The sequence below is a fragment of the Panulirus ornatus genome, chromosome 65, assembly GCF_036320965.1.
Source record: "Panulirus ornatus isolate Po-2019 chromosome 65, ASM3632096v1, whole genome shotgun sequence".
NCBI lineage: Eukaryota > Metazoa > Arthropoda > Malacostraca > Decapoda > Palinuridae > Panulirus > Panulirus ornatus.
Window position 1 is genome coordinate 527,829 of NC_092288.1, and position 20,173 is coordinate 548,001.

Genomic DNA, 20,173 nt, shown 5'->3' on the forward strand with positions numbered 1-20,173 from the left:
CCTCCCATAATCTTGGTGAGAACACATGTACACATCGTTCTTTCCGTCTTTCTTGATTATTTTCATTACTTCTCATCCATACCATTCCTCCTTCCACAACCTGCAATCATCATTTCTGTTTTCACTCCGTACAACCAGCCCAAGGACTCAGGTTTCCCCCAATTCCCAGCACATCCAAACTATAACTTAAATAATTTCTCCACAAGCTCCCTCATTTTACTCTTATCATCATCCCATTAATACTGCTAGTCACCATCCTCAATTGCTTATCCCTTTTACTCCTGACATATCTGGGAGACTCCAGTGCCATTTCTTGGCCTTTAGTGCCTCATCCTTGACAGGCCACTGGCAGAGGACAACTCCAGTACAGTGTTTCCCAGAGGCAGCAGGGCTATCAGATTGTCCAAAAGACTAAGTTTTCATTACACTTTAAATGATTTTCTGTTTTAAATGACTATTTCCCTGATGGAGTTGGGTAACACCTCCCTCTTCGATTCCATCCTTAGGGGTGTACTAACAAGGTCACCATGAGAAGGTGGGTGAGACTTGGCTACTCTAGAAAACTAGAGAATTCCCTTGAGGCACTGAATTCTGACTTTTCCCAATTGCTGAGCTCTCTACCAAAATAACAGCACCTCATTAGTTATGATACTGCCACTGTGCAAAGCACTTTTATATTATAAAAGTATTTATTTACATCCTTATAAACAAGTTTCTTTATAATTTCATGTTGTGTCCTCTGGCTGTTGTATCCCTACATCTCTCTTCAAGAACTGTTCACTGTCTACATTGTTAATCTCTTTTGAAAACTTAAAGGTTGAGATAAGGTCACCCCTCACTCTTCTCTCTTACAAGGTGGGTAAATTTAAAGCCTTCAGCCTTTCCCTTTAACTTAGTTTTCTCAATCCTGATTCCATCTTTGTTGTCCTCCTTTTGATGTTCTCTATGGTGCTTCAGTATGTATGGTGACCAAACTTAAGAAACATATTCTAGTCTTGGACTTGGGTTGGATAAGAATAGCTCGGTAAATATTTCCTTATCCATATACTTGAAGGTTATTCTGATATTTACAAGAACAAAGTTCGTCTCTCTAACTATTCTCTTAATAAGGCACTCTGGCAACAGGTCAGGAACAATGTCGGCTTTGAAGTCCTTCTCGCACACAGAATCCTGAAACTTATTTCCTGCTTGGTAATATTCAAACTTAGGCCATTTTGCCTTGTCCCATCCTTGTTACTTTATATTTGTTCAGTTTGAATTTCATCAACCGTTTCAATTCAACTTTGGAGTCTGTTTATGTCCCCTTATAAGCTGATGCAATCCTCCTCACTCTTCACTACTGTCATGACCTTTGCATCTATAATCAATTTCTAGTAGGATTTAGTAGGATTCCATACCTTTATGGAAGTCATTAATATAGATCATGAGGAGTAATGGTCCCACAACTGAACCATATGGCATTCAGCTAGTAACCTCAACGCATTTGGACAAGACTCCTTAAGCATGCATCCTTTGCTACCTCCCATTATGGGAGTCCCCCTATTTCTGCCTGATGATCCAGCTACTTAATCAGCCTCCCATGTGGCAGTGTCAAATGATTTCTAGCAGTTTTGATAGAGAAAGTTTATCCAGACTTGCCTCTCATCCAGCCATGAGCTCACTCTTTCACAGAACACTAAGAAGTTTGTAACACATGACCTCCTCTCCCTGAAATTATACTGTCTCAGGGAATTTCTCCTTCATAGAAAGTCATCCACAGGCTTTCTAATAATCTTTTCCAGAACCTTGCAGAACACACTTGTTACTGAGACTTGGCAGTCTGTGGTTCAACGACCATTCCTAATCTCATTACTTATATATAGGTATGACGTTTGCCCTTTTCCATTCCCTTGGCACTTTGCCTCCTCCAGGGATATGTTGAACAGTAATCCAAGTGTTTTTTAGTGTTTTTAGCACATATGGTGAAATTTCATCAAGACCATGAGCCTTATATGGATCAATTCTGTTTAGTATTGTGCTAATGTCTTTACTCTTTCCTAGAGATCTCAGTGATATCCAAAACCTCCCCATTCCATCTCTCTAGTGATGCAACTAAAGTGTCTTCCACTGTTAAAACACTTTTGAACCTGTTAATCAGCTCCTCTCATATCCTTACATTATTCTCTACAATTTTTCCCTCTAAATACTTTAGCCTGATTAGTGGCTCTTTAACTGACAACTGGCTCCTGAAGAACTTATGGAAAAGTGTGTGAATGTCCTGTAAGTCATACTTTGTTGTTTCCCTTTCCAGTGGTCAAAACATTATGAACAGTCTAATGAATAATTTTATCAATCAGTGGTTGAAAAATGGATGCTGCATCTGCAAATTTTTACAAAATTTTAATCAATTTTCACTACAATACCTGGATGCCTCAACTGCTCTGACAGATTCCAAAAACTGTCTTTCTCTCCAAACCAAATCAGCTTGAAAGCTGCTAACAGGAAAACATCATATAGGAAAGAGGTATGAAAGTGTTCCCCTGTGCCACAGAACTCACCTCCAGTGAAGCATCGTCCTGATGGTGCCTGGCACTCGTGGTTTTCTGAATCAGTAGGCAAAAGGGGTTTCCCTCGCAGTGGGTTGGGTGTTGCCTTCAGCAATCCATCCTGGGAAACAGAAACATAAAAATAATCTGTTCCCTGATTATGGAGATAAAAATCTGCATCTAAGGGTCTACTAATAACAAGCTGTTACTTGGGCATCTCTAAGAAGTAAGCTGTCTCTTGAACTCTTCATGGAAGAGTTTTGGGTGCCTGATCTTTATGAACCTCAATGGGCATCAAAATTAGATAGAGAGAGATTGATAGTATTTGAAGGATCTGATGCTTCCTTTACTGACAAAAGGCATGTGCAGATAACAAGGAATTCAAAAAGCAACTGACCACTCGGTTCCTTTGAAGCTTTGTGATAGAGGAGGATATCAGAGACTTGTAGATTAATGTGGTAAAAGCAGAAAGGCATACAGATAATTTAAAGAGAAAAATCTGTGAACTGACAATAAGACTTAAGTAGGTGCAAATAATTTTAGTCCAGGACTTAAAACAAAATAACTATCAAGTCCATCCTTAAATGCATCTGTAGTACTGTTTTGAACCACTCCAGCAAATCATTCCATATGATAATCCTGTTGAAGAAACAGTCTTTGCCTCATTCAAGGTAAAACGTCTGCCTTCGAGTTTGTATCCATTCCTACAAGCTGAATTAAATTAGATGAATAAAGTCTTACACTAGTTTGTTAAATCAAGGTTATTAAAGCCTCGTAACCTTTACACTTCTAGGTTATATAAATTCAAGTCATTTTGTTGGCTTTCATGGGACATATTTCTCACTTTCTCCATTGTTTATTTCTTTCTTCAAGTAGGGTGACCAAAATTGAACACATCCAAGATGGAGATGCAACAGTGAACTATAAAGAGTTACAATAATTTCCCTAAACTTAAATTCAACAGCCCTACCAAGGAATCCAAGAGTATGGGAAGGTGTTACAGAGTATGGATGGAATGGATTAAGAATAATGTGGGTAATAGGAAAAATTGGAATTGTGAAGTATGCATGTTTATGTGTGTATCTGCTTGTGAATATAAAGACTGTGCAACATATGAAATCCAGCATTTCTGGAGAGATTTTGAAAGACTGTATAAATGAGTGTGAGAAGGAGAGAAATGTGGTTATAATGGGTGATATGAGCACAAAGGTGGGATGTGATGAAATTGGCAAGATAGCTGGTAAATGGGGAGTACCTGGAGTAGGTAAGAATGGAAGTTATCTTATGAGTGTTTGTGCTAAAAGGTTTGTTCATAGCAAACCCCTTTTTTCAGCACAAGATGATCCACAGAATACAGGGATGAAAAATGATGGCAGAGAAGAACAAAACAGTTTGCCAGACTATGTGGCAATTGATAAAAAATTGTGCTGGATGTTAGAGTTGTGAGAAGATTCTTTGGAGATTCAGAACATACTGCAGTTCTTGTGAAGGCGAAGATCTGCGAAAAGAGGAACTATGGCGTCAGGAAGAGTGGAGAGGTGAAAGTGCTGGCAAGCTTGAAGATGAGTCAGAAAGAAAGCAAGGAGGAGTATGAAAGAAGTATGGCTGAAAACTTAGATGAAGCAGCAGTGAATGTAGGGCTGCAGTCCTGTGTGAATGAGGTATTTTAAATGTTTAGAGAAAGACTGTTAAAAGTTATAGAATTACTAATATGATACAATGTTGAGATATAAGAATAAATGGGAAATGTATGGTGGATGGATAAGATTAGAAATGCCACGGAAGGGAAGAAAAGGCGAATGGTGGATCACTCATAAGGAATGTACCGGTGGAAGTTCAGCAAAGGAGTGGGGAAGAACATATGGATATAAGAATATATAATTGTATGCGAGAGCGTTTACTGATATAGTGATAGAAGTGACTGAATGCAGAATAAATGAGCAAGGGGGTTATAGGAAAGGCAGAGGTGTGGATCAGATTTCTGTGGTGAAAATTACTTTGGAAAAGTATCTAATGAAAGTTAAGAAGCTGTATACAACTTTTATGGATCCGGAGAAAGTGTGTGACAGTTGAGTGGAGTGCTTTATGTGATGTGATAAGGATACATGGAGTAGGGAGACAAATGCTAAATGGTGTGAAAGCATTTTGTAGAGGAGCAAATGCATGTGTCAGAGTGGATGGAGAATTGAGCAAAAGTTTCTGTATACATATGGGCGTGTATCTAGGGGAAACAGCGCCTATGGCAAGCACCGAAAGTGTGCCCCTGACTTGATTAAAAATGTACATACAGTGGATATATATAAATATATGTACATTGTAATTATAAACTGTTGAAAAGTTAGGCCAAATTTAAACTTATATTAACTCTTTAAAGACTTGATTATTTCAGATATAGAAGTATTTGAATATCTTATCTTTCAATTTTGAAACAAAAAGTTTTCTCAGCTAAAAAATACCCTTCAATTTTTGACATTTTTCTCATGAAAATAAATTTTCTTTACAAAGTTACTATAAGAAGTATTTTTCATGCTGAATAAAAATATGGTGTTAAAATATCGTTTGGTATGGCAGCAAATGCAAATCTGGTATGGCAGCAAATGCAAATGGAATGAATTGCTGGGTGGTAGCATGGGTGAAATGTAATATTTTGAGGAGGTTTGGGCATATGGAAAGAAAGCAAGACAGGGAGTTTTCAAGAATGTATGATAGTGGAATTAAAGTGTAAATGTGAGAAGAAGACCACCTCTGATTTGAGGAAATAGAGTGGAAGAGTACTGGAATGAGAGAAATGGTGGAAGAATGTTTGGAATGGTGTATGTGAGGAAGGAATGTAAGGATAGGGATAAATGGAGACTTTTGTCATGGCAACCCCCTTGGTGGGAATTCCTTAATGGATGTTAAAGACATAGAGAGATAGAAAATTTGTGAATGATGAGTTTTGGTTTTAGTACATAAAACACAAAATCTAGAACTGGACATGTGTACTCTAAGTCATTATTTATTCCTGATACTACCTCATTAAAGTGGAAAAGGCAATTGTAGTATCTGGGGAGGGGTGGGGGTGGAAGATATGCATCCACAACAATTGCTTACAACAATAAACATCCACAACAGCAGATATTTATCATCATGGGTATTAAAAGTATACGGTATGGGAGGTAAGTTGCAAGAAGCAATGAAAAGTTTTAATCGAGGATGTAAGGCATGTGTACTAGCAGGAAGAGAGGAAAGTGATTGGTTCCCAGTGAATGTCGCTTTGCAGCAGGGGTGTGTGATGTCCCCATAGTTGCTTAATTTGTTTATGGATGGGGTTGTTAGGGAGGTGAATGCAAGACTTTTGGAGATAGGAGCAAGTATGCAGTCTGTTGTGGATGAGAGGGCTTGCGAAGTGAGTTAGTTGTTGTTCGCTAATGATACAGTGCTGGTGGCTGATTCAGGTGAGAAACTGCAGAACTTGGTGACTGAGTTTGGTAAAGTGTGAAAGAAGAAAGCTGAGAGTAAATGTGAAGAGCAAGGTTATTTGGTTCAGTAGGGTTGAGGGACAAGTCAACTGGGAGGTAAGTTTGAATGGAGAAAAACTGGGAGTGGATATAGCAGCAGATGGAACCATGGAAGTGAAAGTGAGTCACAGGGTGGGGAGGGGGTGAAGGTTCTGGGAGCGTAGAAGAATGTGTGGAAGACGAGAACGTTATCTCGGAGACCAAAAATGGGTATGTTTGAAGGAAAAAGTTGTTCCAACAATGTTATATGGTTGCGAGGATTGGGCTATACACAGGGTGGTGCAGAAGAGGGTAAATGTGTTGGAAATGAGATGTTTGAGGACAATATGTGGTGTGAGGTAGTTTGATCGAGTAAGTAATGAAAGAGAAAGAGAGATGTGTGGTAATAAAAAGTGTGGTTGAGAGAGCAGAAGAGGGTGTGTTGAAATGGTTTGGTCACATGGAGAGAATGAATGAGGAAAGATTGAGAAAGAGGATATATGTGTCAGAGGTGGAGGGAATGAGGAGAAGTGGGAGACCACATTGGAGGTGGAAGGATGGAGTGGAAAATATTTTGAGCAATCGGGGCCTGAACATACAGGAGGGTGAAAGGCGTGCGTGGAATAGAGTGAATTGGAACAATGCTTATACGAGGGTCGACATGTGAAGCATCTGGGGTAAACCATAGAAAGTTTGTGGGGCCTGGATGTAGAGAGGGAGATGTGGTTTCGGTGCATTACACATGACACCTAGAAACTGAGTGTGAACGAATGTGGCCTTTGTTGTCTTTCTTGGCACTACCTCGTGCGAGCACAGGGGGAGGGGGGGGATTTCATGTGTGGCAGGGTGGCGATGGGAATGGATGAAGGCAGCAAGTATGAATATGTACTTGTGTATATATGTATATGTCTCTGTATGTATATGCATATGATGAAATGTATAGGTATGTATATGTGCATGTGTGGGCGTGTATGTATATACATGTGTATGTGGGTGGGTCGGGCCATTCTTTCGTCTGTTTCCCTGCGCTATGTTACTAACGTGGGAGACAGCGACAAAGTATCTACAATATCAGGTACTATTAATAAATGTCTTATGGATGATGTTTACTAAAACAGGTACGTACAGTACAAAACCAGAGTTAGATAAGGCAGTTTGTTAAACCTCAGCAAGATCAGTTTAGTTAGAACAGATTACCTTCAAGCTACGAAGTTGTCGTTGCTCACACTTGTCAGAGCCATATGTATGTGAGGCATCAACAAAGGCTGTCACTTGGTTAATCTGTTCCCGGTAACCTGCATTAGAAGGGAACAAGTGGATATCATTTTAGAAAGAGCTAAGTCCATTAAGATCTCAGAGACATCAAAAAAATACACGATATCATACTTTGGTTTTTGAGGAATTGATGTTCACAGAATGGCAGAAACTATTCCCAGATTCTGAAACAACACTGAAAATTGGTGCTAAGCTGATTAAACTAAAAGCTTTTGCTAAATAAAGAATAAAACATATATCCTTGCAAATGAGTAGCCCTACTGCTGTGAAATTTCATAACAGTGTTTACTGTTTGTCTATTGTGCTTAATTTATCTAGATCAGCCATCTATTTCCACCTTTTTAAATATTTACAATGCTTACTTGATTCACTCTTTGATTACTTGTTGTACCTGCTACCATGATCTACTTCTTGATTGTCCTGTGTTCATTAACAACTTAATATATGTTATGAGACAGCATAGAAAAACCATTAAAGAATGGGAGTTATTTTTTTCTGACTTCTATGGACATTCTCTCTGATTTCTGAGGCCATTTGGCTCTTGCAAATATTTTTGTTTTCTGAAGTGGATTTGAAGCACTGTACCAAACAAAATATTATTTTAATGCAAGCTAAAAACAGTGAAAAGAGGTTGAACTAAAACCTAACTAAAGAAGCAAGATCTTAAAGACTAAAAAGTTAGCATTACCTGTGCTCTGAAAGATTTTAAATGTAAAGACAGCTAAAAACAGTGAAAAGAGGTTGAACTAAAACCTAACTAAAGAAGCAAGATCTTAAAGACTAAAAAGTTAGCATTACCTGTGCTCTGAAAGATTTTAAATGTAAAGACCCACAATGAACAAAATTTTTCCAAAAAGTATAGCACAGACTCAGGGTTAATGTATGTAATTTTGAAGTTACTTTATCCATATATACACAGTTATGAGCAGCAGGGGCTCATTGAATGGCATCATCAATTTTACAGTGCATAAATGAGATGTTTCATTGGACTAAAAACTCAAACTAGGATGAAATGCAGATACTAAAATAGAAATAATGACCTCATGAAGAAGTATCATTAAGGATTTGAGCTTATGCAGAGGAACTTACCAAGAGTGAGCTGGCCAGGCATGGAGCGAGTGAGTGGGATGCAGAAGGGTTGGCCGGAAGAGATGTTGACCGGGGGGAAGAATGGGTCATTGGTGGGGATGGAAATAGGGAAGCACTCTGGGTGGACAGTCTGGGGAGAGTCACACCGCCGACAGTCAAGGATAGAATCCTGAAACCCTGTTGATTACAAACGTACATGCAAATGTTCATTGTCTTCTAAACAGGGTATAAAACTAAAACTATTTACTCAAGATGACATGGCTCCAGTTATTCATCCAATACTAGTTTACCATTACTTAACAGACTACGAACGTCACATTGTTTACTTAAAAGCATAAGAACTTGCAATGATTCTGATATGATACAGCCTTAGTATAATTCATTCAATTTATTCAATTCATATAACTTTTTCAGCAAGATAAATGTTACCATTTAGCCAACAGGGTACAGACTCACAGCAACAATCACTGGAAAATCTACAAACTATATTTCATATAAATGAAAACTATGTATATTTTCATTAATCAAGATTTGGTTATGCCTTATTTTGCAAATGAAAATGGAGTGCAGATTAATTTTTTTGTACTTAAACGAGTTGCGGAGAAGAATTCAGAGAAAAAGCACAAGGAGCATACAGTTTCTAAGGGTTCACAGAAGGCATATGGTAAAGTAATTACCTTTTGAAATTATCAGTTTTACAGTATGAGGGTAGAGTTCTATACCTGTGTGGTCCCATCTCCTGAAATTTCTGTGTCACCAAGCAGTCTTTTAAACCTCTGTAAACTGCCACAATTCACTACCTCTATTAAATTTATCACAATCATCCAATATCCTAGCGCTTAACTTGTACTTCTTTACATCCTTTCTAACATGCATTTTACCCAGCTTTTGTCATGTCCTCTGGATAATCTGGTGCAGCGCATCTCTTGAGATGGTTCCCAGTCAATATCATCCAGCTGATTTACAAACTTCTAGGCTCTTATTAGGTACCTGCTTTCTCTCCTCTCCTCCACAGTGGACAGCTTTGCAGCCCTCTGCATCTCATATTTCGATATAGCTTATTTATCTTAATTCAAGTACCATCTGAGTTGCTCTTGTCTGCATCCTCTCAATCAGATCTTCATGGTTCTTTAGAAGCAGTGACCAAACTTGCAAGGTATAGTCCAGTTTTGGTTTGACATATCTAGTGCATAATTTTATGAACATGTCCTTTTCAATATATCTGAATGCAATTTGTATATTTGCCAGCTGACAATCTGCCTCTTTCATAGTTTTCCAAATGAGAAGCTTTCATATAAGGATTAATGTAATTAATTTCCAGCTGGGCAATAATTACACCAAGTCCTTTTTTCCCATCCTCATCACCTTGTTCTTACTTGGAGTGAATCTCATCATCCATTTATCTGACCTCCTTGAGGTTTGTCCTAGCCCCCTTGTAGGCTGAAGAAATCATTTTCATTCTTTATTTTCCTCATAATCTTGAAATCGACTATGAATTAATATAAAAAGCAGTTTGGAAAGTTTTGACTCTAACTGGTGTGCATGGAGGATTTCTGAAAGCTATAAAAGAGCTAGTAAAATGGAAGTAATTAATGTGTGAGAGTAAGTGGTGATATGATTAAGAGGTTTGACATAAGAGGAAATGTGTCAAGGCTGTGTGATGTCACCATAATTATTCAATGCTTTTTTGGATGGTGCATTGCATCAAGTTTGAGCAGAGTAGGGTGACTGTAGTGGGATGCTTAATCATGGAGAAACAAAATGCAAGTAGTTGAAGCTAAGAAGCTGATAATGTATTGTTAACTAAATCAAAGGAAATGCTGGATAAAATGGTGGGCATTTATGTATGTAGGATAAGGATGCTGAAAGTGAAGGGAAATAAAAGTAAGTTGCTAATTTTGAGAAGGGACTTTTTTTTTTCATGCTGAGATGGCATGGGCAGCTGAGGCCCTTATCAAGGTTCCCATGTACATATTCATACATGTTTGCCTTTATTCATTCCTGGCACTACCCCACACCACAGGAAACAGTATTGCTACCCCCTGCTTCAGTGAAGTAGTACCAGGAAAACAGACAAAAAAGGCCACATTCATTTGCACTCAGTCTCTAGCTGTCATGTGTAAAGCACTGAAACCACAGCTCCCTATCCACATCCAGGCCTCACAGACCTTTCCATGGTTTACCCCAGATGTTTCACATGCCCTGGTTCAGTCCATTGACAGCATGTTGACCCTGGTATACCACAATGTTCCAATTCACTCTATTTCATGCAGGCTTCTCACCCTCCTGTATGTTCAGGCCCCAATTGCTCAAAATCTGTTTCACTCCATCCTCCCACCTCCAATATGGTCTCCTGTTTCTCCTTCTTCCCTCCATCTCTGACACATATATCCTCTTTGTCTATCTTTCCTCACTCATTCTCTCCATATGTCCAAACCATTTCAAAACACCCTCTTCTCTCTCAAACCACACTTTTTATTTCCACACATCTCTCTTATCCTTTCATTACTGACTCATCAAACCACCTCACACCACATAATGTCCTCAAACATTTCATTTCCAACACATCCACCCTCCTCCGTACAACCCTATCTATAGTGCATGCCTCACAACTAAATAACATTGTTGGATCTACTATTCCTTCAAACAGACCCATTTTTGCTTCGAGATAACGTTCTCTCCTTCCACACATTTTTTATCGCTCCAAGAACCTTCGCCCCCTTCCCCACCCTGTGACTCACTTCCACTTCCATAGTTCCATTTCCTGCTAAGTCCACTCCCAGATATCTAAAACACTTCACTTCCAATTTTTCTCCATTCAAACTTACATCCATTGGGATGTAAGTTTGAATGGAGAAATCTTTTGGATTTGGGTACTAATCTAATATCCTTGCTCTTATTCACAAAAACTCTCAACTCTCTCCGTTCAGACACTTTTCTAAATTCAGTCACCATCTTCTGCAGCCTCTCACTTGAATCAGCCACTACAGCTGTATTATCAGGAAACAACAACTGACTCACTTCCCAGGCCCTCTCATCCCCAACAGACTGCAGACTCGCCCCTCTCTCCGAAACTCTTACATTTACCTCCCTAACCACCCCATCCATATACAAATTAAACAACCATGGAGACATCACACACCCCTGCCACAAATATATAGATATCCTAGCCTGAGCCAGGTACCCATTTTATCGACCATCCCCAAGGGTAGATGAACAGGTGGGTTGAGTGTGGACGGACTGCCATAGCCAGGATTTGAACTTATGCACTCAACCCTGGGTGGCCCTTGAACGCTTCAGAGTCAGGAACGGTAACCGCTTTACCAATGATCATAAGATCAGTTTGCATGGTGAAGAAATTAGAATTGTGGATGATTATAAACTTCTGGGAGTAAAAGTTAGTAAAAATGGTTGAGGGAGGCTGAAGTTGAAAGCAGAGTCATGATTAGAAAAATCAGAGTGCCCAGATACAAGGGAAATGCAAAGGAAAAAAATCTGGCAGTGCCTGGATCTGAGGGAACAATTTGCCCATATGACCTAGCCTGCCAGGATTTTGGGGGGATAGTTGACACGCACACATCCGGTGCCCATATGCTTATGCTTCTGATACAGGATAAAGCTATATTAAAAAAATTTTGAGGTAATTATCTGGCTGTGTGGTAAGGTGTGATCTGATGTTCCCAAGCTTCCTGCATTTTATTAATGTTTCAAAAGTATGATATGTAAAGCAAACAACTGTCACATTTATTTTACTCCAGAAATCTTTTGGATTTGGGTACCTAGCATGGGACAGGGTGTGTGAGTGTGAGTACATACATATATGGGAGTAAAGACATGGTTACACATGTATAAGTTTAAGAGAAGGGGCAATATGAGTGTAAAACTGTCTCCCCATAACTCACACATGAATTATGGAATGAAAGTGATAGAGTTGAGAGTAAAATGTCCTGTAAAATAAGCAAAACAATGATCATAAGAAGAAACTAAATATTAAACATGTCAAAAAATATAATACTTTTACAGTAAGAGTAGCAGATGAGATGAACATGCTAAATAATGAGACTGTGAATGCAAAGAGTAAACAGAAAATTAATAAGTTGTATGATAGTAAAGAAAATTTAAGAGATGGAGCCTTGGAAGTGTAAGACTTTTCCCCATACACTGTAATTTGGTAATTACAATTAGGTAAGTACACAAATGCAATGCAACTAGCTAACAAGAAATAAGCTAAAGGAATCTGTATGCAAAAGAGACCTAAGGATTAAAACTGTGTTTTACCTATTGCCAGAGCTACACCCTCAGGAAAATGGGGAGATGAACTGTTTGCAGGTACATATTCCATTCAAACTTAAGTACATGGAAAAAAAAAATGTTTTGTAAACTATTTTCAGCGAAAATGAAATTCAAACAGAAATATGCTTCTCAGGTCTGGTCACCACACTTAAAAAACCAAGATTTTTCAAAAAAGTCCAAAGAAGGCCTGTTAAGATGGTACCTATATTAAGATAGCTGAACTACATTGAGAGGATGAGGACTGTAGATGAAGGAAGAGTAAGGGGTGACCTGAATACTAAGTTTCTAAACCAGTTGGACAATGTGAACAGTGAGCAGTTGTTCATGAGATGCAACAACAATATAACCAGAAGTCATAACAAGCTCATCAGCAAGGATGCATAGAAGTACTGTTTTAGTGAAAGATGTCATAACAAGCTCATCAGCAAGGATGTGTATAAGTACTGTTTTAGTGAAAGGGTAAGAAAAAATGTGATGAAATGGCAAATGCCTGCAATACATAAAATTCAAGAAATGCAGCCCTATAAGTGTAGAGCTCTTTCCCTATACTGTATGAAAAGGCAATTACAAAACACTTGCAAAAGAGATGGGTGGATAGATTATGTGTTTCTGGACAGCTAAAAGACTTGTTAGTGTGATACAGGCCTTTGAGAGATGTTGGATGAATGGAACAGAGTGAATGAGGAGATTGTTAATGCAAACAGAATACTTAAATTTGACATTTCATGTTGGTGGACAACGTTCAGGAGATTGGTCTTCACAAGTGTAATACTCTCCCTGTACAGTATATACAGGTATTTACAAATATCTAGGTAATTACTACATAGAACGTTGTTTCAAAAGCTGAATCTTCAGGCAGGAATAAGAGGGTGACTCCTTCAATATTAAAATCATTAACTTAGAACTTAGTATATGAGAGCATTAGGACATAGGTCAAAGGATTACTCTTGCAATGGGCTGTGGTCACATGTGGCTCAATTTTGGGACCACGGCTCCTCTCAGTTTTTATAAATAACATGGTAGATGGACTAGGCTCACACCTAAAAGTGTTTGCAAATGATGTTAAGATCACAAGGGAAGTAAAGAACGATGAAGACTGCATCATCTAAAAAAGGGGGTACAAACTCAAGAGTTGGTCTGACAAATGTTTGTTGAAATTAAGTCTTGAGTAATTTTTTTTTTTTTCTGTCTCCCGCGTTTGCGAGGTAGCGCAAGGAAACAGACGAAAGAAATGGCCCAACCCACCCCCATACACATGCCTTGATTCAATCCACTGACAGCACGTCAACCCCGGTATACCACATCGCTCCAATTCACTCTATTCTTTGCCCTCCTTTCACCCTCCTGCATGTTCAGGCCCCGATCACACAAAATCTTTTTCACTCCATCTTTCCACCTCCAATTTGGTCTCCCTCTTCTCCTCGTTCCCTCCACCTCCGACACATATATCCTCTTGGTCAATCTTTCCTCACTCATTCTCTCCATGTGACCAAACCATTTCAAAACACCCTCTTCTGCTCTCTCAACCACACTCTTTTTATTTCCACACATCTCTCTTACCCTTACGTTACTTACTCGATCAAACCACCTCACACCACACATTGTCCTCAAACATCTCATTTCCAGCACATCCATCCTCCTGCGCACAACTCTATCCATAGTCCACGCCTCGCAACCATACAACATTGTTGGAACCACTATTCCTTCAAACATACCCATTTTTGCTTTCCGAGATAATGTTCTCGACTTCCACACATTCTTCAAGGCCCCCAGAATTTTCGCCCCCTCCCCCACCCTATGATCCACTTCCGCTTCCATGGTTCCATCCGCTGCCAGATCCACTCCCAGATATCTAAAACACTTCACTTCCTCCAGTTTTTCTCCATTCAAACTCACCTCCCAATTGAATTGACCCTCAACCCTACTGTACCTAATAACCTTGCTCTTATTCACATTTACTTTTAACTTTCTTCTTTCACACACTTTACCAAACTCAGTCATCAGCTTCTGCAGTTTCTCACATGAATCAGCCACCAGCGCTGTATCATCAGCGAACAACAACTGACTCACTTCCCAAGCTCTCTCATCCCCAACAGACTTCATACTTGCCCCTCTTTCCAAAACTCTTGCATTCACCTCCCTAACAACCCCATCCATAAACAAATTAAACAACCATGGAGACATCACACACCCCTGCCGCAAACCTACATTCACTGAGAACCAATCACTTTCCTCTCTTCCTACACGTACACATGCCTTACATCCTCGATAAAAACTTTTCACTGCTTCTAACAACTTGCCTCCCACACCATATATTCTTAATACCTTCCACAGAGCATCTCTATCAACTCTATCATATGCCTTCTCCAGATCCATAAATGCTACATACAAATCCATTTGCTTTTCTAAGTATTTCTCACATACATTCTTCAAAGCAAACACCTGATCCACACATCCTCTACCACTTCTGAAACCACACTGCTCTTCCCCAATCTGATGCTCTGTACATGCCTTCACCCTCTCACCCTCTTGAGTAAATGAAAAGTAATAATAAGGATGGGACACAAGGAAAGATTATTACCTGGCATGAAATTATATTAACCAGGAAATAGGCAACAGGAAATTGTGTGTTAGAGAATTGGGTGACTTTGTGCTTGGCCTATCACCAGAGTTCCACATCTGGAATTTCATTGAGACAAAAGGTCTTCTACCAAATGCTAAATTAACATTAAAGAACTTGGATAACAAAATGTTCAGCAAATCATTCACAACATGTGGTCCAAAAACTAGATTATGCTTCCTAGTCTTGTCATCACACTTAAAGAATCACAAAATTCTTATTTAGAAGTCCAGAACAGGGTTGCAAAAATGATGCTTGATTCACGATAGATAAGCTACAGTAAAAGACTGGGAGCCATACACCTATTCAGTAAGGAAGAGAAGATTAAGGGGTGATCTGGTCAATCTTCAAACTTTTAATTCAGTGTAATGCAGATAATAAATAGTTTTTCAGGTGGTGCTATGGCAAAACAACCAGAGGTTATATCAAGAAGCTATGGATATCAAGAAGCTATGGAAGAAGCTTGTTAATTATTTTGTTACTATGGATGTCAAGCTACAAACTTGGTTTCTAACCACAAGCTGAATATTATGTAAACCATAAGCTCTCTTGGCAGGCCAAAGATGGCAATCCAAACAGAGGATAAGTCACTATGCTGCCAGGAGGCCTCAGTAATCTGCTAGTGACCATGGTGGTTTGTTACACACCTTTGGTAAGGCCTTTTTGCATCCCTGATACCCACTGCCACCTGTACAACAACCACCATGCCTTCTCCATCTGTATTAATTATTGCCCAATCCAGTAAATATGGTTTTCCTAAACTAGGAATGCTTACCTCTTCATTCATCAGGAAAGATAATGGCTTTGACAGTGTTTTGTGCACCTAATTACATAAATTTTTTTGTGTACTTAGGTCTAACCAGTCAGGTAAATAATGTGTTTTCCTAAACTAGGAATGACTGAGTCCTCTTCATAAGAGAAAGATTATGGTTGTTATTTTTTTCTGTGCACCTTTAATTCTTTTTTCAAGCATCAATTGCACAACCAAGAGTTAAAAAGGATGAGTATTTTTAGCATGAGAGTGATGAATGATTGGAATAAGCTAAGAGATGAAACTGAATGCTGGCAGTATACAAAAGCTTAAAAAGATGTTTGATGGAAAAGAAAGTTCACGAGCATAGATCTTCTTTCCTGTACTACATAAATAGGTAATTACAAACTTGCAAACACAACATACTCCTAAACTTATGCACAACTCATATCCATTCTCTCACCTTTGTTAACAGGGGTGAAGATGATGTCATGATCAATGAACTGGCCCCACTGCATGACCATAAGTGTGTAGCGGACATGAGGAGCCGACACATCATTGTGCATATTAGTGGAAATGAGTCGAGGCGATGGCAGGATGCTACCTGTCACAGACATGCTACGAGGCTTCGTCAACCCTGTTGAGAGTACATACAAATATTGGGGTACTGAGTCAGCCACGATGATGCTTGAGATACTATGGTGGTGCTGGAAGAGTTCTGATGGTGCTTCAAGTGTTATGGTGGTGCTGGGGATCTACTGTAGTGTTGGAGGAGATATGGCATTTTTGGTGGTGGTAAGGTTATGATTTGGGTGGTTACAGTTGTACTGTAGAAACTATGGTGGTATGGTGGTGGTGCTGGAGAAACTATGCTGTTGCTGAAAGAGTTATGGTGATGCTGGAAAAGACATAATGGTATTGTAGGAGGTATGGTAGAACTAGAAGAGCTACAGAAGTAATGAAAGAGGTATCATAGTGCTATAAAAGCTATGGTAGGCTTGGATGGGATACAGTAGAACTGGAGCTATGGTGGTGCTGAAGAAACCATTGTGGTGTTGGCATATCTATGGTAATCCCAAAGGAACTATGGTAGGACTGGAGGGGCTCTAGCAGTGTTTGAGATATGATGGTAATGCTAGAAAAGCTAAAGTGGTGTTAGAAAAATCATGGTGGTAATGGTAGAGCTAGGACGGTTTTAACAGAACTAGGGTGATGTTGGAGGAACCATGATGGTGAATGAGGAGCTTTGGTGGTGATTGAGGAGCTATTGCAGAGTAAAGGGAGCTAACTTAAAGCTTGAGGAACTATGATAGTGATGGTGGAGCTAGTGATGTGGGAGGAATTGTGGTAGTTATAGTGGAGCTACAGTGATGCTGGAGGAATATTGTGGTCATAGTGTAGCTCTGGTGGTGTTAGGGGAATTTTTGTGGTACTGAAGGAACAAATAGAGCTATGATGGTGTTGGGGGAATTGTAGTGGCACTGGAAGAGCTCTGGTGTTGCTGAAGAAACTAAGGTAATGATGAAGGATGAGCAGTGGTTTTGGAGGAAATATGGTGATGATGAAATAATGATGTTAAAGTGACTATGGTTATGCTGATGGTAATGCTGAAAGAAATAAAACATTGCATGTAAAACAAGTCTCTAATGGCCCCAAAATACAGCGAAGCATGAGTGATTAAATTAATAATGAAATGGATTAACCCATTAGCTTTGTATTTCTCCATAATTTTATATTAAGGTTATTCAATCCAATTGCTATAGTACATAATGGTCTGGTTATTTGTAAGTTAAAGCCCAGCATATAACTAGCCCTACCCATCTTTGCTCTGGATTAAGCATATCCTTCACATCATTGATTTGGATAAAGCTTACCCTCCCCATCTGTGGCATGCTTTGCTGTAATGTTTGTAAATATGTAAGCCAGAACAAATGAAAAACTGTAATTTGATTAGATATATTTAGTAGATTAGGTTTAGTTGCTGCTAATATAGTGAAATTAATCATATAGCAGCAGCTTTAATGGATATTGGAGTGGTTGTTACTTAAATTCATAGTCAATATCTAAGTTGATCCTTCCCTGTAAAAGATAAGGTTCACAGTTTGTGACTTGATTTCTGCTGTCCTCACTTTTTCATTTAAAAACATGATGTATTGGTACAGAATATTTCTTCCACTTTGAACAAGAAAATTGTGACTGAAACTATGTGAATGGTAAATATGTTCATTCAACTAATATAACATACTAACGCTAATTCTGTTGATCTTAATGTGCCATTTGTTCATATTGTAATGTCGATGGATCTGTCTTCAGGTAGTAAATGAAAAGATGTTTTGTTTGCATACATATACTGCTTTATCATTGTTATTCCAGTTAACATTCTTAACTTGGTTCATGAGTGTTTAGGATATTTTTCATTTGCTGAGATATTAGTCACTTCAGATTATCATTAATGTACATTTACTTAGAAGGGTAGCAAGTCTGCCTTAAGGATTGGTGTCCCGCATGTCTTGCCAGCCTGTAGGGTTGGCGCTGAGGATCTCATATGCTAAAGTTATTCTCCAAAAGGTACATTTATGCACTTGATCCATCCCACGTGAATGGTTAAGGATTTAAGGGGTCCTAACCACCTCAAATGCCCCCCCCCCCCCCAAAAATAATATATATATGTATATATATATATATATATATATATATATATATATATATATATATATATATGTGTGTGTATATAAATATATATATATATATGTATTATCCCTGGGGATAGGGGAGCAAGAATACTTCCCACGTATTCCCTGCGTGTCGTAGAAGGCGACTAAAAGGGGAGGGAGCGGGGGGCTGGAAATCCTCCCCTCTCGTTTTTTTTTTAATTTTCCAAAAGAAGGAACAGAGAATTGGGCCAGGTGAGGGTAGTCCCTCAAAGGCCCAGTCATCTGTTCTTAACGCTACCTCGCTAATGCGGGAAATGGCGAATAGTTTAAAAGAAAAAAGAAAAGATGTAAAACAATAATGGTGCTTAAGGAAGACTGGTGTGGGAGAAAATATTATGGATCTAAATGAACAATGATGACATTGGAGAGGCTTTGGTGATATTGCATGATCTGTAATGGTGCTGGAGGAACTGTGGTCGTACCCCAGAGATAAGAGAGAGAAGGAAATTAAAGCTATGAGGTGTTTGAGCTATACTACTCCGGAAGAAGCAATTGTGAAGAAGTTATGGAAGTTGTGGTAAAGTTATGATGAAGAAACCATGGCAATGCAGAAGCTGTGATGGTAGATGAATTTTAGAAGCAGAGAAATGACAATGGTGGTGGAATATCTATGAGGGTGGTGAGGGAACTATCAGGGAGAAGTGCTATGGTTGTGAGGAAGGATCATAGTAGAAAATCTTTGAAGATGGTGTAAACACTATGATGGTGGAGGAAGACGTACTGTGATAAAGAAACCATGAAGTGCAGAAAGTATGGGACAATAGAAGCCTTAGTGGTGGCAAAGGAGCAATTGCTAGAGAATCTATGGTCACCAAGGAGCTATGGAGGTGGAAAAACTATGATAATGGTGGTAGATCTGTCATACTGTGAAGTCTATGATGCTAAGGTATGACAGTGTTGGAGAATATCATGTGGTCACAGAGAAATAACAAGGCTGGAAGCTATGTTGGTGCTGGATGAACTACATTATTAGAAAAGCTAAGAGGATGGTGGAAGAACTACACTGCTAATGCTATGATACTGTAAAACTATGGTTATGAGGAAGCCATTGGTGTTGGAAATTGTGTAGTTATGCCAGAATAACTGTAGTATTCGAGATATTATGGAGATGGAAAAAGAATTACTTTATTACTTTATGCTCGAGAATCTTTGGTGATGCATAGAGTTTCAAGGAAAGGCTAGAGGCTTTAAAGTTACCCACCTTGGAAGAAAGAAAGAAAGAAATATCAGTGACAAGTGACCTGATCACAACTTTTAAGTTTTTGAAACATGTTGATGATGCAAACATTGAACAATTCTAAGATAAATGTAGGGATAGAGCAACCAGAAGACAATGTGGAATCATACCAGGAAACTTGGTAAAATATATGTAAGAAGCACTTTTATTGTATAAGTGGTGGATAAATGGAATAATATGACTGAAACTA

General features: G+C 38.9%; 1 protein-coding gene and 1 long non-coding RNA gene across 5 annotated transcripts in view; one reads left to right on the plus strand and one right to left on the minus strand.

Moving 5' to 3' along the window:
• Window positions 1-18,380, plus strand: part of LOC139746616 (uncharacterized) — a 104,773-nt gene extending 86,393 nt beyond the window's left edge. For both annotated transcript variants that reach the window (XR_011712181.1, XR_011712180.1), the window contains one exon: window positions 16,508-18,380. This is a non-coding gene — a long non-coding RNA (uncharacterized lncRNA). The remainder of the gene's footprint in view (window positions 1-16,507) is intronic.
• The window catches only part of LOC139746613 (uncharacterized), a 257,343-nt gene that overhangs the window by 53,330 nt on the left and 183,840 nt on the right, over window positions 1-20,173 (minus strand). For all 3 annotated transcript variants that reach the window (XM_071658030.1, XM_071658029.1, XM_071658031.1), the window contains 4 exons: window positions 16,496-16,669; window positions 8,369-8,545; window positions 7,202-7,299; window positions 2,538-2,646 (listed from right to left, as the gene is read on the minus strand). In XM_071658030.1, coding sequence (XP_071514131.1) covers window positions 2,538-2,646; window positions 7,202-7,299; window positions 8,369-8,545; window positions 16,496-16,669 — 558 coding nt within the window. The remainder of the gene's footprint in view (window positions 1-2,537; window positions 2,647-7,201; window positions 7,300-8,368; window positions 8,546-16,495; window positions 16,670-20,173) is intronic.